This window comes from Biomphalaria glabrata, chromosome 16 (assembly GCF_947242115.1).
Source record: "Biomphalaria glabrata chromosome 16, xgBioGlab47.1, whole genome shotgun sequence".
Lineage (NCBI taxonomy): Eukaryota > Metazoa > Mollusca > Gastropoda > Planorbidae > Biomphalaria > Biomphalaria glabrata.
This window is the reverse complement of record NC_074726.1, coordinates 24,797,169-24,824,994: the sequence shown is the minus strand read 5'-3', so window position 1 is coordinate 24,824,994 and position 27,826 is coordinate 24,797,169. Positions and strand designations below refer to the sequence as shown.

At 34.2% G+C, this 27,826-nt stretch overlaps 1 protein-coding gene across 8 annotated transcripts; it reads right to left on the bottom strand.

Annotated features, from left to right (window-relative positions):
* Positions 1–2,915: 2,915 nt before the first annotated feature.
* LOC106060326 (inversin-like) lies at positions 2,916–27,543 on the bottom strand. Of its 8 annotated transcripts, none has more exons than XM_056014202.1 (18): positions 27,342–27,543; positions 25,069–25,205; positions 22,029–22,149; positions 20,771–20,943; positions 17,874–18,047; positions 16,951–17,016; positions 15,744–15,845; positions 14,670–14,768; positions 14,375–14,450; positions 13,929–14,035; positions 13,011–13,173; positions 11,582–11,789; positions 10,360–10,440; positions 10,055–10,151; positions 9,171–9,277; positions 8,874–8,991; positions 7,463–7,554; positions 2,916–5,913 (listed from the first exon to the last, which is right to left on the bottom strand). In XM_056014202.1, the coding sequence occupies exons 2-18, from the start codon at positions 25,189–25,191 to the stop codon at positions 5,331–5,333; spliced, it is 2,490 nt and encodes an 829-aa protein (XP_055870177.1). In that variant the 5' UTR covers positions 25,192–25,205; positions 27,342–27,543; the 3' UTR covers positions 2,916–5,330. The 8 variants fall into 8 exon arrangements, with proteins under 8 accessions (XP_055870177.1, XP_055870175.1, XP_055870178.1 ...); XM_056014200.1 differs by lacking the exon at positions 27,342–27,543 and adding an exon at positions 26,001–26,337; XM_056014203.1 differs by lacking the exon at positions 27,342–27,543 and adding an exon at positions 26,001–26,337 and having other exon boundaries at positions 25,108–25,205.
* Between the last annotated feature and the right edge of the window lie 283 nt (positions 27,544–27,826).

Genomic DNA, 27,826 nt, shown 5'->3' with positions numbered 1-27,826 from the left:
GGTTGGAGACCTATGCCCCGGAAGGGACCACGGGCAGAGATTGTCCTTATAAGCTCTTGTTATATGAAATGTAATCACTTAATAGAACTTGTTGACTTAAGGGGAAAAAAAGTTATGATTCTGTGGTAATAACGGAACCAGGTTTGAACCCGGCACGCCTGTCGGCGCTATGAACATCTGGCTTAGGACCGTTTTGTTTTAACGGTGGATATGTCAAATGTTTTACATGTTTCAGATGTTCCATCAGACTCTGAAGGTAATTACAGCCTTGCCGGCCTAGCCTGAACCTCCCACAGAACGACGGGAGATAACAGAGGGCAGGATCGAACCCGAAATGATCGAGACACACAAACGACAGCCCAAAGCGCATACCGCACGAGAAATTCACATTGAAACTTTGCACAAACATTCATTGGCGTAGACAATACAAGAGTCAATAAAGAATTTAATAATTATTCAATTAATTACTGGTAATTAATTTTGTTTATGACAACAAGGGAAATTAATCCTGCAGTATTCTAAGATAGGCCTACGGTTAAATAATGGTTCACATTATTTCTCTCTCGCACCGATTCTTGGATCAATTTAAAGTACTTATCAAAACATGAATCAAGATAAACAAATATCCAATAAGACAATTAATTATTGGTAATTAATCATTTTGTTTGGAGGCGCAGTGGCTGAGCGGTATAGCGCTTGGCTTCCGAACCGAGGTCCCGGGTTCGAATACTGGTGAAGACTTGGATTTTCTATTTTAGGATCTTTGGGCGCCTCTGAGTCCACCCAGCTCTAATGGGCACCTGATATTAGTTGGGGAAAGTAAATGCAGTTTGTCGTTGTGCTGGCCACATGACACCCTAGTTAAACGTTGGCCACAGAAACAGATGACCTTTTATACCATCTGCCCTATAGATCGCAAGGTCTGAAGGGGAACTTTACTTTTTGTTATCATTTTGTTTGATATCGAAAAAAGGAAAAAAATGCTACCTGATTGAGACATATAGTTTGTAAGTTTATTTTAAAGTTTCAGTTAATACATCCTAACCCTACTCTCTTGCAGAACGGCAGAGGGTGGCAGCGGGCAGGGTTCCAAATAGGAACAGTCGTGTCGACAGTCCTAAGTGCATTCCACGCCGCCAGGCAGCCCTCCATAGATGCAGATCTATTCCCACATTAATTACAATAACTTAATTGCGTAAATTAGTTTAATAGATGGCCTAAGTTTATTACCTGAAAGAATGAACAAATCTCAACGCTTCCTACTGTCCTGTTGGTTCGACCACTGACACTGCGTCACTTACACACACACACACACTCTACGTTTATGACACATAACCAACGACTTAACCAAATGTTCGACTAGTCAAACCGACACAAACTGACACTATTATCAGACAAAGCCGAGGTCATATGACGCTATTGATTTATCGGTAATCGATTTTCATAGAAATTTCTGAGAAATACCGGTATTTTTAGTTTTTGGAATTCTTCAAAGAAAAGCTGGCTGTTAGTGTACATTACTGAGAAAAGGGAGAGAGAGAGAGAGAGATAGATAGAGAAAAAGGAAGAGAAAGAGAGCGAGAGAGAAAGAAAGAAAGAGAGAGAGAGGAAAGAAAGAGAGAGAGAGAGAGAGATAAAACACTATTTATATAAAAAAAAAGTTTTTACTAGTGCTAGGGAAAGCTTTTAAAATAATTAGCAAAGGAATTGGATTGTTCTTTCTTAATTTAGACCATGTATCACTATGTCCAAGATTTAGAATTTAGACCATATAAGACCATGTCCATGTTTTAGACATAAATTGGCACCTTGGAAGGTTAATATCCACAGTAGAATAAATTGGCCGCCTCCGACTGGATTGTTCACAGTTATTGATCATTAGAATTATAATTGTTAACCTGGATCTTCACTGTACTTTGAAGTCAGTTAAAATATCATTGTACAAGGGATTTACATTTTACTTTTCATTTCTCACTGGATGACTTATTTGATTAACAGTGTGAAAGCATCAAACTCAAGAAAAGTTTATTCAACTCTGTGTTTCTTCAATGTATCCAAGTAGTGAGTGGGAATATATTTATAGGCACTCTGAATCCGCGCATCCAATTTGATTGTGGAGACAATAACAAAAAATCTTTACCGTATCCAAGATTCTGACCATGTTCGTGTTTAGACCAAAGCAACAATTTAGGTCTACACCATGTCCACAAGTTACACTTTGTCCACAAGTTAGACCATATCCACAAGTTAAACCATGCATTGCTTATTAAATTACTTTTGCACCTTCTCTATAACAAAAAAAAAAAAGGTTTTTAAAACTACATTAAAAAAAATTAAACATTGACAAGTGAGAATGCCAAAATTAGCTAAAATAATTTTGAAACTAGAAACTATATCAATCGACTCTATATTCTTGCTATTAGTTTATCTACTCTGTGTGATTGCCTACATCTATCTTTATGGGGTATAGATAGAGTTCACCCATTGGCCAATTGCTATAAACATGAATAGACCAGTCAAAATGTCTAACTGCTAAATTTTCTTTGGCATTCATATTAAATGAGCTGTACTTTAAGATTATAAGAAAGAAAACAATATAATCAATAGAAAAAAAAAGATGTTTTACCATTATCCAAAAACAAGTGTGAATGCCAACCTGTGTAAAGATAGACTGCCTGTGTAAAGATAGACTGCCTGTGTAAAGATATTTGTAGGATCACCTATTCAAAACTTATTTAGATTAGTTTTTTGTAGCTTTTTAACTATTTTTTCTTTATGTTCTCAAAGCACCTTGAGCCTACATTATGTTTGTTAACAGCTCTAAATTATTCAAATTATTATTCTCACTATTGAATATTACAGAATCTTAATCGAAACTTAAACGTACACAAGATAGATGAAAAAAAACAACTAATATCTATTATAAAGGAAAGTCTAGTAACAACTTTATTGCAAAATTAACAACATTGTTCAATATGAGCACTAGATCAAATAATGAATACATAATCACTTCTATGTTGTTGTTTTTTTTGTTTTTACTTAAGTCAGTACAATTATCTTATAATCTTATATAATGCAAAAAATCAATGCAAAATTTCTTTCAGAAAAACATATTATTAGGTTTTGGTCTATGCTCCTGCAAGTCGGCTGCAAAAAGCTGGGTTTAACCTTAATTTGACTGTGTCAGCAGTACAGAGTTTATATACAAACAACTGATCCATCAAAAAGCTTTCAAGCTTTTGTCAAATGCCATACAAAACACACTTAGCCTCTTAGCCAGAGGAAATAAGTCAAGTACTGTCCCAGTTAAGATGAAGAAATCTACAAGAACTTTCCCAAGGACAGACTGATTTCTTTTGGTCAAACTGAAAAACCATTAAAAGGATCAATAATTTTTAATTATCTTTTAAAGTGATTTATAAGATATAAGAAAAGCCCATCAAATAATTACTCAGAGATTGCAAAAGCTAAGTCACAATTTGAGATCTAAAGATACTCAGAGACTGCCAAAAGCTAAGTCACAATTTGAGATCTAAAGATACTCAGAGACTGCCAAAAGCTAAGTCACAATTTGAGATCTAAAGATACTCAGAGACTGCCAAAAGCTAAGTCACAATTTGAGATCTAAAGATACTCAGAGACTGCCAAAAGCTAAGTCACAATTAGAGATCTAAAGATACTCAGAGACTGCCAAAAGCTAAGTCACAATTTGAGATCGAAAGATTCACAAGGAAGGTAAAATAAACTTGTCTCTGGGAGTTTTGTCTAAACATTTCTTATAAATTACAGATTCAAAGAAGATTATTATCTCCTACATAGCTTAAGTCAATAGACATTTTTTTCAACTCAGCTAAAATTAAGTTCCCACTACTGCTAGGTTGACTCAAGAATGTTTGGAAATACCCAGATTAAAATTTAGAATAAGACTAAAAAAAACAACAAAAAAACACACAGTAAGCTGTTTGGAATCCTGCCAACTTATAGCCTATATAAAACTAGAACTATCAACTACTCTAAACCCTGTGAGAGAAAGAGAGGGAAGGGGTGTACTGATAAGAGAATAACTTATCTGATTTATGTTTTATTGATTGGAAGTCTACACGTAACCTCATATTGATTTTTACCTTTTATGTGACAGATCTCTATTTGTAATTCTTCACAATTTTAAATATCAGCACAAGCCTTGGTGTTGATATTCAATGAAATGATTTATAATTGTAAAAAATGTCATTAAGATGCTAGGTGACAAACTGGACCCATGAAGAAATTGGCAAACAAGGGAAAAAAAAAATTGAATCAAGCCATAGCAAACTATATTTTCTTCTTCATAAGATGTGGATAATATGTAGGTCCGGACAAATTATGTAGGCCATAAGAGAATATTTAGGTCACATCAGAATATGGAGGTCACATTAGATTTTGTAGGTCACATCACAATGTGTATGTCACATCAGAATATGTACGTTCTGGCAGAATATGAAGGCCACAGCAGGGTCTTTGTAACAATATACATACAATATTACATTATTCCTTAATCTTAAGAACCAAGAACAGGGTGAGATGTGTGACTGAGTGGAGTAAACCATGTGACTCCTTATCAATGAGGCTCAAGTTTGAATCCTGAAGGTGAGTTGTAAATGGAAGCACTGAAACCTTATCCTAGATCCCACAAGTCTACCTGAGATTGCAAAAGTGGTGTAGCAAGGTGATCGATGGGCCCGGGTTCAAGAATATGATATTGGGCCCCCTCCCCAAGATTATGATAAAAAAAGGTGGACTGGGAGAACGCTGCAAGCTCTCCAAACTGAATCTGGGACCGAGTTCTGATGCTAAGCGTTTTTCTGCATTCTAAGCCACAGTGACTTGTACCATCAAAATGATAATTTTTGCAAATACCAAAAGATAAACGCTAGTTGCATCTTACTATTGAGATTTACATCCATTTGTTATTTCATATTTCTGTTTTTTTTTTGTTAGAGATTATAATATAACAACATTAAAAATGGTAAGTAAAAATAGATAAGAATTTAATACATTTAAATGAAAACATTCAACACATTTTGTTTTTGATTTTTTTACCTGCCCTTATGGGCCCCTGTTTGTCATGGCCCCGAGTTCATTGAACCCTTTGCGCCATGGATGCTACACCACTGGATCACAACAGAGTGCACTGTACATGCCATGGCAGGAAGTTGGGCTATGCAAAAGCAATGTTTAGAAGTTCCATATTACATCATTTAGATCAATGAAGAAAAAAAATAAACATTTCACCTTCTTGTAAACTTCATAGTTCAGCTCAGTAACAAGGCATTATCTCTTATAATTAATATTTAACACAGTTTATCACTTGCAATGACAGTTTGATTAACGCCTAGTAATGATCCTTTGTTTTGATCTGCTTGTAGCAGACGTCTTCTCTGGCTAGCACGAAGGCGGGGCTTATGAACCTTTAGTTCAGTTTTCATTGGCTGTTTGTCATTTTGAGATTCTTGCATTTGTTTTGGACTATTGATGTCTGCATTTCTTTTTTCATTGATATTCCTGGTGTTAGAATTTTGATCATAATTTTCTGAATAAGCTGTGTGATTTTTTATGTTGGATTGAATGTTAGCTGGGGAAGTCATGTGACCACTTGCAATTTCAAGGTTATGTAAGTGGTTGCATTCCGCTTGTGAAGTTTTAGAACTATTTTCTGGAAGTTTTTCAGCATTTCTGCTTGTAGTTGTGTGGGAAATGGTCAGTCTGTCTGCTTGAGACAAAGTCTGGGAATCGAATGGTGTATGCCTATCCAAAGAAGTCTGCTTGTCTATAGAAGTCTGTTTATCAAATGATGTCTGTTTATCGAAGGAAATTGATTTCCCGAATGAGGTCTGTTTCTCCATAGTTCTCTTTCCTTCTTCTCCGGCTCTCTTTCTATTTATAGCAAAGAAAAAAAAAAGGTTAATGATCAGTAGGTAACAACAATGTTAGATTGTACACCATAAAGAAGTTACAAAAATATTTAACATGAACTGTTTTTAGTCTTTCTAATTATACACATATACAAAAACATTACAATGTACAGACATTTAGAGCATAAAACTAACTACATCGCCTACAGTACACTAAACAGAAAAAATAAATTATGTTTTTAAGATTAAAAAGTTATTGTGTAAACTATATTATAGATTGAATTAGATCTGTTAAAATTTAAAAATTAAAGTAAATCATCCAACAGAAAAAGACATCAAATTTTTAGTGAATTTCATCTAACCTATTTAATAGTATTAGTTTAAAAGTTAAGAAATAAAATATTAAATAAAATTATAGTGTTGAAATTCTAGCATGTTTATTGGCTAAATTTGTTTTAGCAAATAGAACAAATTTACAATTCTAGAGCATCATTCAGACCTTCATCAACAGATGCCTGAGAAATATCCTAAAAATGCACAGGTATGACAAAGTAGAAAACACCAGACTGTAGGAGATGAGTGGACAGAAAAATATAGAAGTGCAGATCTTAGAGAGGAAGTGGAGATGGATTGGTCACACCCTTAGAAAAGATACCAGCAACAGAGCTAGGCAGGCCTTAGAGTGGAAACCCCAGGGAACAAGACGCAGAGGAAGACCAAAAGAACATGGCGATGCAGTGTACTTGGGAAGAGCTGGGAAACCATAAAAAAACTAGCGAGAGACCGTGGAGGGTGGCGTGTTTTTGTCGAGGCCCTATGTTCCATGAGGAACTCAAAGGAATGATAATGATGATGATGATTCAGCTCACTGTGATGTTATCTTAACCCATTCATGTTAATATTCAAACTGAAACAGAAGTCAGTTTAGTGACAAATTATTAAAATTCTACAAATGAATCAATGAGGATAATGAAGCTACAGAAGTAGAAACCTCAATTCAAATAACACAAAGGTTACTTAAGAAACTCAAAACACCAAACTAGGGATAGAAGACATAAGCAATACTTGTTGTGATTGTTGTGAACTCCTGGCCTATGGCTTTGACATTTACACATAACATGTGCAACACTTCAAGAAACACCAGGGATGCATTAGAAATAAGATATATTTAATAAAGCAATAGGAATAAATTATAACTGTAGATAACGCCAACACAAGCTGAATTCCTCAATATACATCAACTATAAAACTGCCTTATATTGTACTCTTACTATTCAATCACAAAACTCCAGTCCCTGTCAACAATAACAAAACTCAAGGGCTGTCACCCCACTTTACCTAGTCAACCAATGAAATAATAATAAATAATAATAAATAAACATAGAATTCTCAAATCTAACAACTAAGGTTCAACACAAAACTCAAAACACCAAACTAGGGATAGAAGACATAAGCTATACTTAAAAACAGCTTAAAAATAATGAAAAAAGGGCAGCAAATTTTGGACTTGTAGTTGGTGGCTAATACCTAAAACAGAGGACATATTGACTCAAAAAAGGGACATAACTCACCTAGCTGCTTCTTTTTTCAACTTTTCATGTTTCATAAATAATTTTTTCCTTTCTATAAAAGCCTTTCTCACTCTGTAACCTCGGAAAGCTGACTGAAATAAAAGAACAGGCAATATAAGCAGAGCTATTAAAATACAAACCAAGGGTACTGAAACCAGTAGAATTCAAAGGGCTGTTACAAGTGAAATGTAGATTTATTACTGAATATTTGATTACTACTCAAATGTGGAGCCCTGCGCTCCGTGGACTCAGTGCTTCTAGTGGAGCCACGTTTCTCCCTCAAAAGTTATGTTTTGCTGGCTTTTTAAGTGCACAGACCAAAGGTTTATAACCTTCTCCCCATTGATCTCAGACATGCTACAAAATATTAAAGAAGAACGTTAAGACTAAGACCTATCTTCTTCTTCTTCCTTGTCCTCATTTTTATGTTGGAGCGTTCATATGACTAGACCAATATAGGAGATGAACTGTGCAATGGTCTCCATAAAGTTTTCTTTCTATTGGGGTGTTTTGGGGCCAGTGTCTTGGTAAAGAAAGCAGTTTTGAAGGACATGGTCAGCATTCTGTGGTGACATTCCACATAGGTAGATTTCACTGGTTCCAATTTTGACCTTCAGGTACATATGTTGTCTCATTCTGTTGTGTCCGGTCCTGAGTCGAAAGATTAGACATTGATCTTGTCCAGATAGCTTATTAAAATATTATAGGCATCATTTTCTTGTGATTCGGATGAGAGCTTGTCCATTTCTCATTTATTTTATTCACTATTAGTTTATTTATTTCTTCATCTTAATTCTTATGTTTATGTTTGTTGTGCTACTTGTCATTTTAATTTTCATGTTTATGTTTTTAATGTTATCACAAGGCCTTGAGCCAACAATTTGTTTGTTAACAGCACTCTATATATTAAATTATTATTATTATCATAAATATTTTTTGATGCATTGCAGTCTCTACTTAAATGCAATGTTGTATTTAATTTCATGTCTCATACAATTTCCTCAAACACAGTGTTAAAAATAAGATAAATCAGCTGAAACATAACTGAAACAATAATGGAATATGGTTGTCTTGCGTTTCCATGATCCCCAGGACTAGTCAATGCTGTTGGCTGTTGCTGTCGGCTTCCCTTTGAGCCAGCAACATTCCTTGCAGCTTTCTTTACTTCCCCTTCACCTCTTCATTCTCTCAGACAACGATTACATCTGCGTTGATGTGGCAAAATATGTAGGTCACAGCTAGGACTAGTTTGAGTGAAATACTGCTCTCTCCCCCTTAATCTTCAGACTCAAAGACAAGCCTTATTTATTCTAGTGGGACAAACACTAGCAACAGACAACCAAAAGTCAGGCTCCCAGGTTCAACAAAAAAGAAGACTATTGTTTAGCAACACACACATTTCTTACGTTACCTGGATCTTCTGCGCAGCAATATCTTGAATCCCTGTGATGGATAATGCCCCTTGCTCTATCATATACTGAGCTACCTCATGGTGCTCTCCCATTAATGCATAATCAAGAGGAGTGTACCTTAAAATATTGTCAAGAACAATCAGTTAAATTTATTACTCTATATTACCAATGAAATGAAAAATATAATTTTTTTTTTAAATATGCTAATTTACAATACCATTAACTCTCAAGAAAATGATTATTAACAGATGAAATGAAAACCTTTTTTAGATTATGTATAAATATAAAAGACTGACCTGTCCTCTGTGAAAGCCATATGATTGGGGTAAGCATTGTATTCAATGAGTAGTTTTACAGCATCAAGATGACCTTTGGAACATGCCCAGTGTAGACAAGTCAAGCCCTGTAGAAAGATTTAAAACAAAATCAATTCTTTTGAGTTATAAAAGGATCTAATAGCCTGATTTACACCTTTAAAAATGATTATTCAATAATACAAAAAATCCTGCTGACCTTATAAGCGTCCTGGATAGTGACAATAAATTTCTGGATAAACATTATCAGGATGAAATTTTTTTTTTTTATCTTGCTTTTTAAAATTTTTTTAAATTTTAGTCTTTAACTCAAAAATGTTAAAAAGATAATTTTTTTTTAAAGGACACCACTAGTTGCAATTAAATAAAACTCATACTTAAAGGTTTATATCAATTGAAAGAACAATAGTAGGTCTACAATGGTAGGTCTATTGTTAATAAGATCAAAAGTTTCTGTCATAATAGAAACTAAAAAGGAGAGGATAAAATATAAAAGAAAATGCATTTCATGCATGCTAACTGCTGAACTAGATGGCATGATAATTAAGCCTAAATTTGTGTATCTATTATTTGTCTGGATGACAAAAGTGGTCATCACTGAACCACGACGGATGAACTATATATATAAATATTTGTCTTCAATTCTTATTATTGAAGAGGAAAAAAATAAGTTGATAAGGATTCGCTGAATAATCAAAATGAATAGATAAAAAGCTAGCATTCAAAACCATTCAATATATAATTTAAGTGTGTTTGAGTAATTTTGATTTTGCAATAATTTTTGTTGTAAATGTAAAGCTGAAACTTTATTGGAATTGATTCAAGAAAAAAATTATAGAACAATTTTCTATCCATATTAAGCTCACTTCTTTGTCCTGAGAATTGGGATCTGCTTCATGCTCCATCAATACAGACATACAGTTGACAAAGCCACCAAATGCAGCACAGTGGAGTGGAGCTCTTCTATATAAAGAGAACAAATAGTACATTAATTTTTAAGTATTGAAAACAATTATACCTAAAAAAAAACAACAACTAATAAAAACAACAGCTAGTAAGCCTCAAATAGTGACTTTGCACTACTGGACTAACTGAAATCTATTCTAGAAACTAAGAGAGATTGGTAATAGTCATAAATTGTTAGTGTGATTAAATATTAACATCAGCTTACGCAGAGTGGTCCCTAACATCTGGGTTCACACCATACTTTATCAAGAGCTGGCATATGTAAGCATGTCCACCTAGGGCTGCCCTACATCAAACAAAAAAAAAAAGCAACTATTAACATAACTGCAAATTATAGATCACAAGATTCTCAATTTTAAAACCGTTTGCATCTGAGACCAGCAGATCTATGGGTTAGGTGAATTTTTTTTTCCGATGGTTTATTAGCACTTCATTGACATAAGACATATTCCAAAAACATATTCAGTTATTCATTACAGATTAGTAGACTCAGTTCTTATTCATGAAATTTATCACTATGCCCAATAACTATCATAGATTATAAGGTGAGGTGATTCCACCATCAACTCAATAATCTGGTCAGTGATTCTCAAAAATTGGCACTCTCTACATTCACCTATCCCTTAGTCTGTTGGACTGTTGAGGTACCAAACAAGATTGGTCAACTGTCTTTCTTCATTCCTCTCTGTCTTTTGCCTTGGATAGAACCTCTTTCAATACAGGCCTGTCCAGTCTTTTAAGAGTTGTATGGGCTAAAGAAGGCATTAACTTATTTTCAGAGTCAGAATGAATGCAAATTACAAAAACTTAACAACTTATGGTATATTTAAAAAAAAATTATCATCAAATCCATAATGCTATCTTTTTATTGATTCTTAGATGAGAACCTTGTTCTGAGAACCTCCAAGCACATTCAGATCTAAAAAAAAACCTTTGGAATGACCCCTGCTTAGTACCAGTGCTTTGTAAAATATAGACAGATGTGTACCAGAGTGTGCTGCAAGCTGCTCAAGTGTCACTGGCTCCTGATTTTTTTTTCCCTCTGGGTTCTTCTTCTTCATCGTTCTCATTGTTATGTTGAAGCGTTCATATGACTAGACCAATACATGAGATGAACTATGCAGTGGTTTCCAAATCAGGGAGCTCTCCATATAGTTTTCTTTCTATTGGGGTGATTGGGGCCAATATCTTATATGGGCCTCTTGATAAAGAGAGCAGTTTTGGAGGACGTGGTCGGCATTTTCTGGTGATACTCCACATGGGCAGATTTCACTGGTTCCCTCTGGGTTGATTCCTGAGGCCTTTCCATTGGTAGGCTATTGCTGCAAGGCATCGGAGGTATGAATTTAGAATTTTCCTCCTCATAGGTGGGTAGCCAGTTCTTCCTATCCAATGCTTACAAACAAACGATACAAGAGAGAACATACCAGTGTAATGGTGACCTTCCATACTGGTCCAGCACATCCACTCTGGCATGGCAGTCGATCAGTGTCTGGACAACATCCATGTGGCCCATCTCACATGCCCTGAACAAAGGGGTATGTTTTGCCTGATCCGTTACCTCTAGCTGGGCCCCATGGTCCAGCAAGAGTTTAACTGTAGAACTGTGACCAGACAATGCTGCAGCATGAAGTGCTGAAAGCACACAATAAATTGCTTATCATCAATTTTAATCAAAACATTCATAAAAAATAAAGTTTATATAAAGACAAAGTAAACCAAGAACCGTTAGTAGAAGTTTAACAGTCAATAAGGCAAAGAATTAGTTGAGGTTGTATGAAGTAAAAAGAGTTACCAAATACCATTGGCATCAAGGTTAAAATGGGAAGCGAAATGCTAAAAATAGTTAAACTGTGATATTATAAAATCCTCAATAAAATTTTTTTTATTCCATTAAAAACTCATAAATCTAGTGATAGCTGATTCCATCTTTAATGTGAAAAAGCTCATTTTAATGCAAGGCATCAACAGTTGCTTGTTTGTTACAAGTTTGTTACAAGTTTCAGATGTTCATTCAGAATTGAAGATGATTATTACATCCAAGCCTAAACCTCCCACAGTTTGGGGGGGGGGGGGATTGCAGTGGACAGGGTTTTAAACTTAGTTACATAGTAAAGACAGTCCAGAGAGGATACCACATGACCAGGCAGCTATGTGTTTGGTTACCAGGTACTGCAATCTGTATGAATCTTGCTGAATATTCATGATTAAAAGTTCAAAAAAGACCAGTCAGACCATAAGATTGACATTAAAAATACTCTAGCTTTCTTTCATTTACTACAAAGTTACTTTGACAAACTCATGAACATTTTCAATAAAGATTTTCAAATAAGAAATGTAAATACTTTGTTTTCAATTGGAATGTCTCTCCAAAATAGGGTTCCACAGTCACATGAAACAGTGTTCTACGAGAGGAAGCATTGTCATTATGACTGAAGGAGGCCAGCAATTCTATTGCTAAAATATTTAGCCTTAAGACCGCTCAAAGAGTTTATTTTTTATTAGCATGCTACAGTAATGCCCAACATATGGCCTATGACGTAGCTATCCCGCCTGATCTGTGCAGGGTGTTGAAAGTGGGCTTAATAAAAAAATAAAAAATAAATGTATCTTGCTTAGCTAGCAGTGATAGAGGAATTGTAAAGAATACAATAAAAGCCATCAGCCTTTCTCACTATTACAACATTGGTGTAAAATATGAGGGAAGAATCTCCTTAAAAGCTAAGGGACAAACATCATGTTTCGGTGCATTTTCTGTGCAGCCCGCAACAAGAGTGTCAGACATTTATTTAGCCCACAGGCATAATAGGGTTGGGCATCACTGGTGTATAGTATTTAATTTTCTGTAAGCCTTACATGTTCCACCAGTTTTGTCCTCTTGGTGTATGTCAACTTTGTGTTCTAGGAAAACTCGGATGACATCATCGGCACCCTTACCAGCGGCCCACATGAAAGCAGTACGTCCTTCTAGATCCGCTTCATCTGTACAGTTGTGTTTCAAGAACACTGAAACAGTATCCTGAGGACAGGAATCATATAGATGACATTTAGAAATGTTTTGTTTTTATAAAGCTTATATCAATTCATTCTGTCTGTCTGGTATAAAGTTTATACACATTATTTCTCTTACACCAATTCTTGGGTCAAGTTGAAACTTATCACTAATAAACATGAATCAATAAAAAAAAATTAACCAAATAGTCAATTGATTAGTGGTAATGAATCATTTTGTTTCATATCAAAAAAAGAGAAAAGTTTTTTTTAAATATACAGTTGAAAGTGCAAAGATATTTCCCTTAGATAAGCTTTTTTTTTTGCACGGATTTCTTATATTTTGCTTGTTTTCACTTCATTGGTAACTGGATTTGAAGTTGTAACTTGTTATTTCTTATCTTACATATTACAGACATTACTTCAAACATTGCATCAGGTTTTGTTTTTCAATTTGTAAATTATGGTTCAGTGTTTCAATGTTTTATGTATTATAGCTACTTTACTTTTTATTCTTCTGAAGCATCTCTAAGTTTAGTGATTTGACTAATGGTGTTACTTTTCATTATTCCTTGACATGACATTGAAAAGCTCTGATGTGCGTATTTGGCATGCATGGTATTGGTTATTGATCCCTGACCATCAAAAGTGAGCTAAGATAAAGATTGGCCACTATCACGGGAGAATCAATTCTATTTTTGCTTTATATTTCCAATATTGAAAGTTTTGCTATCCTTGAAATTTTACATTTTATTCTAAATAAAAAATTAAGTCCACTCTCACACTGAAATTATTCTGAGCTGCGTAGTGCAGTGCTGTCGCTCCATTGGAGTCAGAACTTGAACTGTCAGCCCCACTGTCTAATAAAATAGACACTATCTTGGAATGACCTGAAGATCAATTGAAAGTAAATGTATTAAAACTTTTTTATCGTAATGTTAACAGGAGTTTGTCTTTTTTTTTTTTTGGGGGGGGGGGGGGGGGGGGGGTTGGGGCGGCTGGGCTCTATCCAATGAAAACTTTAAATAAACTAAATTAATGAAAAACCCTGCAAGATTCCTTCAATTTAGCAATACTTTTCCTAGAAAATAAATCTCTTTTCACAAGGTTTGAACTTCAGAAACTTTTTTTTTCAAAGTCATTCACTTGACAATCATGTAGTCAGTTTTTTTGCAATGGATCAGTAGGTCATAGAGCAATTAATATAACTATGAAACATTGTAGTTTACCTAAGACTGCTGCCCAATGAAGCGGAGTTCGAAACACATTATCTAAAGCGGAGACATTGCAGTTTTTGACAGTGGTCTGTTAGGACAAAAAAAAAAGAGAAGAAATTCTGTATAACAAATAAAAAGGCTGCAAAGAAAATTATTAAGCAGAAAGGTGATTTATCTTTTTTAGTTAATAATAATAATAATAATCTTTATTGTCAATAAGGAAATTTGTCTTACAATTTATTAAATAAATTGTTAAAACTGTTTGATAGTGAATTTTACTGTGTGAGCAAAGAATTCAAGAACTGACCAGAACATTAACAACACTCTCATTTCCATCAGCTACTGCAAGGTGCAAAGCCGTTCGACCTTCGTAGTCTTGCCAATTTATAACACTAGGTGTGGTTTCCTTGGAAACAAAAAAAAAACACAATACAAAAACAAATGGCAAATAAGACAGAATTAATGAAACAAAAAAAAAGGGTCCTAATGGAGTTTGAACATTAGAAATGGAAATATCAGGATGTATTTGGATCTCTACGAGACTGGGATGAGTTAGCTGGGTTGGATTAGAGAATGAAATAAATTTTTGCTTTGCAGATTTTTATAGCACATTTATTGATAATCCTCAATAACTATAGTTCAATTCAACTCAATCATCACCCCCCCCCCCACCACTGTCTCAGTTTCCAAACTTTGTTAGCCACAACTTTCTTGAAAAAAATATTCGTGATGCCACAAAATAAAGTATATAATATGTAGTTTATTGTCTGAACAATAATTACAAAGTGGAGTGGCTCAACTAATGGGCATCAGGAAACACAGGCAGGGCTATGTACAAAGAAATGACTGTGCCAAACAAATGGAACATTATTAACTTCCTCCCACGCAAAGAGCAATCTTCCAACTAAGAACAGGACACACACTTCTGTTAAATTACCATCTTATTACCATTACCATTGCAAAGAGCAATCTACAATCTTCCAACTAAGAACAGGACACACACTTCTGTTAAATTACCATCTTATTACCATTACCATTGCGAATAAGAACAGGACACACACTTCTGTTAAATTACCATCTTAACAAAATGAATCCCACACACCAACCGCTTTGTAGACACTGCGTCCATCCTTATAAAACCGTATCCATATCCTCTTTGAATGCCCCTTCCTAATCCACCTTAGGCAGACCCTACTACAACTACAGCCCAACATAACCAACAGTATGCAGTGCTAAGCAACTGAAGAAAAGATTGCACTATTTTTCTTTGGCGTAGTCTGCAAAAAAAGCTAACAGCTGAGCAGCAAAAAGCTGGTTAGAACAAGAAGAACTCTGAACAACACAACTGACAGAAAATAGTTAACCAAATCAGAACACCTACCAAAATCAGTTTCACACAGCTAACAGCTTCTCTGTCCCTAGTACTTGCAGCCCAGTGTAATGGTGTCTTGCCTTCTGTGTCTGGTATACCAATGTTGGAATCCTTTTGTTGTTAAAAGACAAAAACGCTTGTTGTTAAAAGACAAAAACGCTTGGAGAGTTTTGCCATTGCAGATGAAGTCTTTTCTAATATTTTTGTCAGCTCAGTGTCTAAATCTAGGTTTAAAATCTGTATACAATTAACATTTTATGTGAATCCCGAGATACTGTTAAATTCAACAAATGTCCAGTCTAAAGAATAATGAAATTATATGGTTAGTCGAGAGAATGTATCACTTGCTCAAAAGGCATTTTGAAACTAAATTTTGTTTTGAAATTTTTAATTGAAAAAGCTAAAAGTGTGAGTTTTATATAAGTTGTCCCTATTTTCTCTTTCTTGGTTATGAAAAACAAGACTTAAAATATCACAGCTGTTAACTGTCTCTAGCATACTTCTTCTTTTTTCTCAATATGTTCCCTGACATGAGATAGTGTTTCCCCAACATATTAAGAAGTGATAATTTCTCTAAAGAAGGCGCGGTGGCTGAGCGGTAAATCGCTTGGCTTCCGAACTGGAAGTCCTGGGTTCGAATCCTGGTGAAGACTGGGATTTTTTATTTTGGGATCTTTGGGCGCCTTTGAGTCCACCCAGCTCTACTGGGTACCTGACATTAGTTGGGGAAAAGTAAAGGCAGTTGGTCGTTGAGCTGGCCACATGACACCCTCGTTAAACGTGGGCCACATATTCAGATGACCTTTACATCATCTGCCCTATAGACCACAAGTCTGAAAGTGGAACTTTACTTTACTTTTAATGAAACATGTGGAAATCTCCCATACATAAAATTGACATCAGAAATATAGAGTATTACATCATAGCCCAAACTTACAGCTGACAGGGTTGACAGTGGGCAGGACTAGAACTCCAGACCATCATGACAATTATTGGTAATAGTCTAAAGTGCATACCAGACAGAACACAATGGAATTCCTTCTCTGAATTTCTCATAATTTGGTAACTTTCTATAATGATACTATTCCAAAGACATCATGCACAGAAATAAAAAAAAACAAACAAAACAATCAATTAATTGTAAAGCAGCCTTTGTGGTGCAGGGGGAAATAACAATGAACAAAATTTATATAATTTATTACAGTGATTCCCTTACCTGTTTAATAAGCATCTTGACATGTTCCAAGTTGCCATAAGAAGCAGCCCAGTGTAAAGCAGTTCTCTGAGGATTAATACTTCATAATCTTAAAAATCCTTAATTTAGAAAGAAAGCTTAAACTGAAGTAATACAATAGGCGGCTTGGCAATGAAGTGGGCAGTTAGTGAAGGTAATTCAAAAATAATATTCTTTACTAGTAAAACAGAAACGAAAAACTCAATACATAGACCAAATAATGAAAGTCTAAGTGCCATGGCGGAGGAATTACTTTAAGAACTCTATTTATATAATTCATCAAAAGTTTTCTTAGAAATTACCACCTAATAATTGTTTTAAAAAAAGGGGGTTTTGAAATGTATATTTATGTAGAAAGATCATATGTAATTTGTTACTGTGAAAAGCATAAGTACTGCATTGAGGAAGTTGTATAAGCATGACACTATTATGCCTACTTGTAAGTAGATGTAACTCAATTGAGTGTAATGACACTGTTACTTTTAAAGGTATAGTACCTACATAAGAAAACCTTTTAAAAAGTATACGTCTGCTGCATACATGAATAGATTTTTAGTCATACTTTCTCTAGAGGACGGTGGGGGCCCATCATATTTTTTTAACCCAGCCCCATTTGTGCATTGCTGACTTGCTATGCCTGTTTTTACAAGGCATACAGAGATGTGCTTATTATGTGGTGAATATCCTTTATCAAGATTTTAAAAAAAAAAAGATTTTAATTAAGTTTTAATTAATATTGAGAAAAATTAAAATTTTTTCAAAACAATACTGAGAAATCAAAATGTTATTCTGACGACAGGGTAACATTTCCAATAATTTTAAAATTTTTTCAATAGAGTGTTAAACTTCAATAAGCTTTTCATTCTTTCTTTCCAATACAGAGATTTAATGGTTTCATTTCTTACTTTATTTTTGTCCTGATCATCTATCTCCCCAGGAGTCAGTTGTCTCAGCAACAAAGCCATGCATTTGGGTAACTTATGTCTCGTGCACAGATGCAGAGCAGTCTGACCTTCGTTGTCCTTCTCACGGCAGTCTGCGCCCCGAGAAAGCAAAAGCTTCATAAATCGAAGATTTCCCTGCGAGTGAATCAAGCAGCTTTCTTTGAAAAAAGTTAGACAATGCTTCCACATTGAGAGGATAGAGATCATAAAGCAAGAGAAATGAAGTTCAACAGCTCCTTTCAATTGCAGTAAATTGTTATGGCCCAATCAGGAATTTGGCACCAAAAGTTATTTGTTTCATAAAAAGGTAAAATTTTGACTTAGAGACATAGATGTAACAAATTAAAACAAGATTAAGATGTAGGAAGTAAACAGAAGACTTTTGGCAGCCATTTAGTAAGGTCGGTTTTTTAAATGAATTAGAGATTTAGCTTGACATCTGACAGTTCCATTCATTAAACTTCTTGTTCGACATTCGCTATCAGTGTCAACTAACTTATATTGTTGGCTTTTTGCCTGTGTTATTAGATTTAGTTATGTGATTGTTACCTCTGTTTGATGTATGCCTAAGACACAATGCGGAAGTGCGTAACAAAATGCATATTGTTTAATAGAGGAAGAAAGCAAGAATCTTTAAATAAAAATATTTTTTTTGTGGTTGGATCAGCTTCACAATACAATCTTCTACAAACGCATTTCACTTTAATTAGTGTTTTATGATATAGTCTTCAGGTGAATGAATGGCTGCTTGGTCATGAGCTGTGTGCTCTGGCCCATGTTGATGGTCCTAGGTTCAAACCCTGCCTGTTGCCATTCCCTGCCATCCTGTGGGATATTTGGGATAGATGTTATAATCTTCTATTCTGAAGGAACATTGAAAATATGTAAAACAAACAAAACAATCTGATTCCAAGTAAAGTTGTTTTTTTTCATGTCCCAGACCTGCCTACCGTTACGCAAAATGCGTATTCGTTACGCAAAATCTCCCAAAAATGACCGTCAGTACGCAAATACGCATTGAACCCGTCGCGTTACGCTTTTCGTATCCTTTTTCCCCCCCTCTCTTGACTAGCTTACGAGCGGTCACGGAGGTCACGCTAAGCCGTTTTGTTTTGTTGGCCGGGGGGGGGGGGGGGGGGGGAAAGAAAAGGTGGGGGAACACATTGTGTCCAGATCTATACGTTGATTGGTTCTTAAAAGCAATTAGATTTAGTCTAGAAATGAAGAACGCGAGAGTGAGGGAGTGGCGGGTTGGTACCGTCAGTTAGCTGATACACCAACGTGACTTTTTTTTTTTTTTTTTTGTAAGTTCATTAGTAGAATCCCTGATTCCCGTATTCATTTGTATAGAAAAAAATATCGAAGTGCTATAGATTCAAAACACATTGGGTGACATTGTAGATATCTAGTCTAGATCTAGATCTGGATTCTAGATCTAGAATCTAGATAACTTGTTATACAGGAATAGATCTAGCTAGACATTACGACATTACGATTGATGATTACGTTATGTCATGAGTCTCTACATTACTCTACAATCTAGATCCAATTTAGTTGCAGTATGATTTAGATTGACTAGATCTAGATCGATAACATCTACTACCATCTAGTCTAGATCTAGTCTAGATTAAATTCTTAGTCATAGTATAGAATAGATCAAGGATGAAGGTAGGCTTACGAAAGTTTGGAGTAGACCTACGTTTGTAGCGGATTCACGGCATCGGTAACACTCTTGAGCCCAGATCTAGAGTAGATTATATTCATTATATAGACATAGATCCAAATCTAGTCTAGATATCATCTCTATTGTCGTAATGATTTAGATTGTAGATCTAATCATGACATCTAGATCTAATATTATATATAATATATATATATATATATATATATATATATATATATATATATATATATATATATATATATATATATATATATATATGACAAAATAGTGGTTCGCGTAAGTGTTACGCATTGTGGTGCCAAAATACGCATTTTGACCATCAGCGTTACGCATTTGGACTTTTTTTGGTAGGCAGGTCTGATGTCCATCTATTGGCTGGTATTTTTTCAGTTCCATATAACACAACCCAAAAGGAAAGAGGAAAGTGGGCAGACCCAAGCAAACCTGGAAGAGGTCAGTCATCAAAGAAGCTGAGGGTACTGGAATGACATGGGAGCAGATGAAGAAAGCTGCTCAGAACCGAGTTCTGTGGAGAGGTGTGGTTGCGGCCCTATGCTCCCCTGGAAGTACACAGGATTAAGTAAGTATTATAGCAATGCATCCCAGGGTACAACAGCTTTATTGGACAATTAGGGAGTTGGTCATTGTACTACCTACATAATATCCTTTATTATCAGAAGAGCACAACATCGTTGGCCCATTGAGCACTAAGTCCCCAGGGGACTCAACTTGTTTTTTTTTAATTCAATGATTAGATTTTTAATTTAATTTAATAAAAGCTTCACAGAATGTATTAGGATATTGATGCTTATTAAAACAATGTTTTGGGTTTGCTCTAAAATTATCAAGTTTCTTAGAAGCCAAGTAAGAAAATTTAAGAAGATCTCATCATGAATTAAATGAGAATTACAGCAAGACCAATTGCCATAGAGGGCCTGAACACTGACCTGCGACATTGCAACCCATGGGCAGCGTAAAGCAATAACTCTTAGCCATATCACAGGTCTGTAAGACATGGTAATGAATTATGTGTCTCCGACAGGTTGGGACATCGCAGGTCAGTATTATAGCTAACTATAACTATTGGTCTTGATTACAACAGCAGTGATGGGTTAGGACAACTTAAGGAAAACATGATGGAAAAGTTTTCGGCAGGTTACATTTTCTACTGCACCTTGTGTGCTGCCCAGTGAAGGGCAGTCCTCCCTCCTTTGTCTTTCAGGTTCACCTGGGCCCCAGTCTTGAGAAGAACCTCGGCACACTCCAGCCTATCCCCCAGTACACAGTACATAAGTGGACTACGTCCAAACTGATCACCAACATCAAGATCTCCATTGGAAGCTGAAGCTAATATTTAATTTTTAAAAAAATATGTTAACACAGCTAATTTGGAAACATTTAAAAAATAACTATAAATAGATATCTTGAATTCAAAACATGTTCTGGTAGGTCAATCCCTTCTTTTAGACTAAAAGACTCTAGGATGTAATTATCTTCAAAATCTGAAGGACCATCCAAAACAAGTAAAACATTAACATCTACATGCCATAGACTTTTACAGTAATTTTGAAGATAAAATATTCTAAGAATGCCTAGTCAATAACTTGGAAAAGGTATATTGTCTATGGGTTGTGGTTGCTTGTGGCCATACAGTTGCTTTGGAACGATTGAGGCAAGTTATAACTGCTTTTTAGTAAAATAGAATACAGTAAAGAACTGCCAGATGTTACAGAAATTATCTTACTTAATTCCAGCATATAATTATTTTTATTTATCATTTTTTAAAGTGCTTCAATGCAAAAACTTTGTACTTGGGTGGCTTAGAGAGATATGTACCTGACATTGATTGGGTTGATCAATGATACCAGATCACTGTTTCAGCAACACTTCCTTCTTCAAACTAAAATTCTATCCCAAAAACATTGATACCTTAAATCGATAACTTTCATGCATGATATCTTCACTAAACACAAATAAAATATGAAATGCTTTTAAAGCTGCACCATGAAACACATGTAAAGTATCCCTTTCTGACATTGCAATCTGAAAATCAGATGATGTAAAGGTCATATGCTTCTGTTAACCAGGGTGTCATGTGGCCAGACAATCCCCTTTACTTTCCCCAACTAAAGGGGCATCCCTAAAAAACCAACATTACAAATCCCAGTTTTCATCAAGATTTGAACCACATACTCAGTTCAGAAGCCAAGTGCTTTACCACTAGGTCACCACACACCCCCATGAAGCATAAGGTTTATACTTATATCTACAAATACAATCTATTTTTTTTTTAACTAGAAATGAAAAATTATGTGGCCTGTGGTGAGAATTACTGGGTATCCACTCTAGAACCTTTATATTGTGGCAGAGTATGATGGTCGAGGAGGTAATGATTACACACCAAATCATTATGTGAGTAACAAAGTAACAACCTGCAATTAGTCTGAGTAGAGTCTGCTTCTCTCCATTCACAGCAGCTGCATGGATCTGGGTCACTACTTCTAACCTCTGACCTTCAGGCTTAGATGTGAATGGTGTTCTTGGTGTTTCACTCTGAAGGAAAAAAAAAAATTATGCTTAAAATATTTTTTACTCTACTTTCTCATTTTATCAGCTGATAAAAATCAAAGATCAGTTATAATATGTAGACTATTATCCTAAACATTTACTGTAAACCATCAAATGTAAAAGAAACAAAAAAAAATCAACATTACCCCAATTAATATTTACTAATATTAAATTAAGGTCAAAATAAAATGAACAACTTTGATATTACTAGAAGACAAAGTTTATAACAAAAAACTAAATATTAAACAAGAATAACAAAAAAATTTTCCTTATTATACATATTTTATATAAAAGCTTGGTCTTCTTCATTCTCACAAAAATAAAAGCATTATTTGAGATTTGACAAGAATTAAAATTAAAAGTAAGACAACATATTAAAAAAAAAGCAAAACAGAAAAGACATGAAAGAAATATAATATAGTAATATATAAGTAAAATAAAATGAGGAAATGTTTAGCTTATTAAAGCAAGTAATCAACGAATACCTGTGCTTCTGTATAAAGTCCCAAGAAGCGAGCAGAAACACAGCAATGACACAAGTAATGGGAAACCATGGTTTACACTATATTGTTGTGTAACTCTTTTAATGCAAGTCAAAATAACCCCTAAGTCAATTAGTTACTAGGAGAATACCCAAGTAACATCAAATAATGAAGTGTTTCCCAAAACTTTTCTTTAACAGAACACTTTGCACATTCTGATTATTTAGTGTAAAACTTTACTTATTTTTTAAAGAAAGATTAACTCATGTAGTGGCCTGCTGTTTAATTATCCCAGTAGTTAGCAGAACTCCTAGTCAGGCCTCTTGGAACACTAGGGTTCAGTGAAACACAGTTGGGGAAAGACTGAAATAATAGACTTAAAAATATACTGTGAATGATTCTTGATATAACTATACTGAGAGTTTAGCTCCACCCTTAGAAGATTAAGAACTTTAAAGGTTATGAATGCATCTTGAATAAACTAAAGTTTTCCTGAATGCTTTAGATATTTTCCTCCCATCTAAACATTGGTGACTAAAGCCCTAAGAATGCACCAAAAACAATAATAATGTTTTCGTTTAAAAAAAAAAACTAAGCCCACAGATTAAAAGATAGCCAACTGATGATTTTCCTTGAAATGTTTTGTTAAGATGTTTTGTTAACTAACTGACTTGATTCCATTGCTAATCTAACAAACATAAAATGTAATCTAAACATACTAATGCTAGTAATGCTAGATCTATACTTTGGAACTTAATAAAACTTTTAAGCCTGTTGAATTATAAAGATCCTATTAAATTAAATTCTTTAAATGAATTAAAACCACAAAGAAATGTTTTAAAACAAAACAAAACCAGCTATTTTATAATTATATCAACTCATGAAACACATGTTAGAAAAAAAAAAGCATACACTAAGCCAAACAAAACAACAGCAGATGACCTACAAAGCCACTTCTGCTACCTGTGCTCACACAGTTCTACACCCCTTCAATTTCTAAAAATAGACTTTAAATGAGGAGAGGGCATGTACAATATTCCCTTCCTCACTCTACAGTGCAGCCAAGAAACTTTTCACCTTTTAACTTTTCCTTCAATTTTTTTCTAAGAACTAAAAAATAATCAAATAAAAAAATTGATATATGTATTTCATTCAGTCATGGTACATTGACAGTTTTAATGATTTTAAAATGTTTTAAATTGAAACAAGTAAAATATTAAGTGTAATTGTATCAATCTCTTTGGATCAGTCATGTAGTTAAGTTTCATGCTTTTAGTTTACTCAATGCACTATGATCCTATTACTTGTCTGGACCAGTTGGGTAAGGGAGGGAAGCAAGAAGGGGGTATCTGTGTGAATGTTAGCATGGTTGCTTTTTAAATGCATTTATAACAAAAACATTGAACACTTGAATTTGAACTTCAGTACTCAAGCCTCCTTGAACCACTGTGCCAGCTAAGTAGAAAATAGAAGGTGTTATATTTATAGTTTCAAGCTTTTAATTGATGACCTAATTCTGTACACAAAGTATAAAGGGGACTAATTCAATGTGTATACCACCACATCTGTCAAGTACAATTATTTCCCTTGTTTGACTCTAAACAAAATAATTAATTACATATAGTTAATTAACTAATTGTTTAATTATTTTTTTTTATTGTATCTAGTTCTATCAGGTACAAAATATTATTGTGCAATATTTCAACTTGATACAAGATTGGGTGTGGGAAAAATAACAAGACGACATTTTACCAGACAGAAAGAATGAGTTGATATAAGCTTTGTAAATAGTGAAACAGCTGCAGAAAAATATAAGACAAAAAAAAAAAAAAGCAAATATTAGACTTTATATTTGCGAATCCAAAACTATCACAATGGTGAGTGGTGATAATGTTAAAATATTTACTTTTATAGTTAATTTCTTCAACAAAATATATGTTAAAAATAATGTAAAATGCCTTATATTGAAGTATGAATGTGTAAGCAGGTAATTTTTTAAATTAGACATTGTTACATACATATACAAATATAAATTAGCATAACCTTTTGACAAATCACAATGATAGACCTTTTTTTTAAAATGGATGCTGGGTGACTAGCTGAACTTTTCATGCAATGGGTTAATATTGAACAAGAACAATAATTTTTAGCATTGAAACAAAAATCTTGCTTTAATAGCCAAGTTAATTTAAATTCAAACCTGCTTTCTACATCCACCCTAGTTTTCAGTGACTAGTTGTTTTTTTCTTTCCTTTTTTTTTTGTTAAAGATAAATTAAAAATAACAAATTTTATGATTTAAGAATAGTGGGTAAAAATTATTTCTGACCTGACATGAAGGGAAATGGTAAAATGTAAAGCCTTAAAAAACCTTGAGTTCTTATAGATATGACAATTAAGTCTGGCAATATGAAAACAAAAACCTGCAGTATAATGTTCCCAGAATTCAATTTAGGCAGTACCAAAACATCCTCTGAAGGCTTGACAACATTTTCGGTGGAACAGGCAATGTTCTTTGTTGCCACAGATTTAGTGGATGAGCACATGACTCATAGGAAACCTAAATACAATTACAAATATTACTTTAAATGTATACATTTAAATGTACAATATTTAAACCAAATTGAAAACATAGAAGATATAAATATACATGAAAAAGGGATCTAAAGAATATTACAATAAAAGACTTTATTGTTTTTATTTTATAGCTTCATGTACAATAAACAAAATCTTTAAATGTAAAAAAAAATTACAAAAAAACAAAAACAACAACAGAGCAATAAGAGTTTATATAAAACAAAAAAATAAAACATTTTAATGGGTTTATTGTGTGTGTTTATAATGAAATTGGAAACTATCCGAGCCAATTATAACAAGCTCTTTTCTTTGCCTCTCCTTAAATTTCATTTCGCAATGAGTTATTGGCTGAGTCTCGTCCAAGATAAGAGGACGAGAAGGGTGGTGGGACCTAAATTGTATTACACATTAATCTGGCTACCAGCCGACGATAAGCAGTGAAGCAAAGGGACGAATTTCTACATCTCCTGCTACTTAAGGGCCTCATTCATCTAAGGGGGGTTTGTAATTGACCCAGGACAGAATAGGAAATTAAAAAACAAGCCTGCATAACAATCCAGTTCCCCATGCAGGCGGCTGACTCAGACTGGATGTGAACAGGTAGCTTTTCTAGCTGGGTTAGCTAAGATAAATCCAAATAAAGCATATTTTTCTGATGGTTTTCCAGCTAGATTACTTAAAGAACAAAGCAACGAGATTGAATAACTATTCCAAATGTTATCTTCTTATCTTATATAATACAGACGTTACTTCAAAAAAGAAGATGATTACGTCTTACGCGTCATAAATTTAGTCATGCATATTAACCAGTGACTTAAATTCTGCCAAGTCACTGGTTTTCCTGGCTAGCTCAGCAATCATTTATTCAATGTAGAGTAGTGAGGAACTGGAAAGAAGCTAGTGCCACTCTTCTATTTAAAAAAAGAGAGAAATCTGATTCAGAAAACTACAGACCAGTATCACTCATTGTCATCACATGTCAAATACTAGCTATAACATACTTGTAATATGAAGCTACATCATAAACCACTAGGAAATTAGACAAACATAATGTCCTTACTACATACCAAAATTTACGTCATGTGAAACCAACTAATATATATATATATATATATATATATATATGTATACAAAATTGGAGGTGCGGTGGCTGATCAGTAAAGTGCTTGGCTTCTGAACCAGGTGTCCCGGGTTCGAATCCTGGTGAAGACTGGGATTTTTTATTTCAGGATCTTTGGGTGCCTTTGAGTCTACCCAGCTCTAATATTGGGTACCTTACATTAGTTGGGGAAAAGTAAAGGCAGTTGGTTGTTGTGCTAGCCACATGGTACCCTCGTTAACTATCAGACACAGAATCAGATGACAACAAGGTCTGAAAGGGGAACTTTACTTTACTCCCAGACATAAACTTGAGATCAGAAATAAAGAGTATTACATCATTATCATATATTTATTATATATAAAATAAGGCTTGTCTTCGAGTCCGAAGATTAATGAGGAATGCAGTATTTCCCATGGCTACGCAGCCCAAGCTATGATCCAGGGTAAGCTTAACATAATTAACATATATATTTATATAGATCTAGGTCTAGTAGTACTAATAGATGACTTTTGAAAAGCCTCATTTGAAAAGGCTTAGACAGCTCATGATCAAGTAGATGTCATTTTAATACACTTCTCTATGTCCACCAACATAGTTTAACTTTAGTATTTAATGATTAATGGATCTAGCCAATCTAGGCTTTGTTTACAATGTTGACATGAGAAAATGCACTTATAGTTATAGTTTTTACTTTGACACATGAAAATACAAAATATAGTCTATTGATTTCATTATTTAATAAAATTAAACTTCAAATTTTTGTTTCAAAAGCATTTTTACTCTACTCTAGGTTAGTCTAGGTCTAGATCGTAGATCTTTGTCAACAGGCTATACTGCCTATACTTTACGTATATATCGGTAATGCTTGCCCTGGATGTGGCAAAATATGCAGGTCACATGAAATACTGTATTCCTCATTAATCTTTGCAGCTCGGACAAGCCTTATAATGATAATATAATGGCTTATAATTATTATAATATTTTATCGTTATAAATAAGAATAACTGTTTCTGTTACGTTGTTACTGTTAGAACGTAAATCTGAAAATAAAGGCAGCGTTATGTGCGAGCCTATTTTATGAATGTTTTTTCACGTTTTCATATAGACAAAGGCCTACTAGTACTGTACTGCTAGATTAACCTATCTAGATCATACTAGATGTGCGTTGTTCTAAAAAAAAACAACAAATGTAACAAATATTAATGTTGTTAAGTACGCCAAGAGCTCTTGTTACCCAAAAGACAAAAATGTTTAGGTAAATATAAAAACAGCGAAAAAAAAGGAGCGGTAAAAATGCATTTCCTCTGAAGCGCATTTCTCTTCTCTATAATAATTAGACTAAATCTAATTCTTTTACAACTTCAAAGATTATAGATCTATATGTTTGTTTTTTTTTGCTGTATCCTTTAGATCTAGATTCCTATATCTAGTCTAGATCTAACATAAAAACAACTTTCCTTCACAATCACTACACTAAATCAGTGGTTCCCAAACTTTTTTGT

What these genes read in the sequence shown, in the direction of transcription:
- LOC106060326 (XM_056014202.1), bottom strand. Translation starts at nt 25,191, where the DNA reads ATGTGCTCATCCACTAAATCTGTGGCAACAAAGAACATTGCCTGTTCC. An exon ending in TTCACTGGGCAGCACACAAG is followed by an intron (nt 18,048 to 20,770) that starts GTGCAGTAGAAA and finishes ATTCACTCGCAG; the next exon opens with GGAAATCTTCGATTTATGAA. An exon ending in CCAATTCTCAGGACAAAGAA is followed by an intron (nt 9,278 to 10,054) that starts GTGAGCTTAATA and finishes ATCTTTCTACAG; the next exon opens with GGCTTGACTTGTCTACACTG.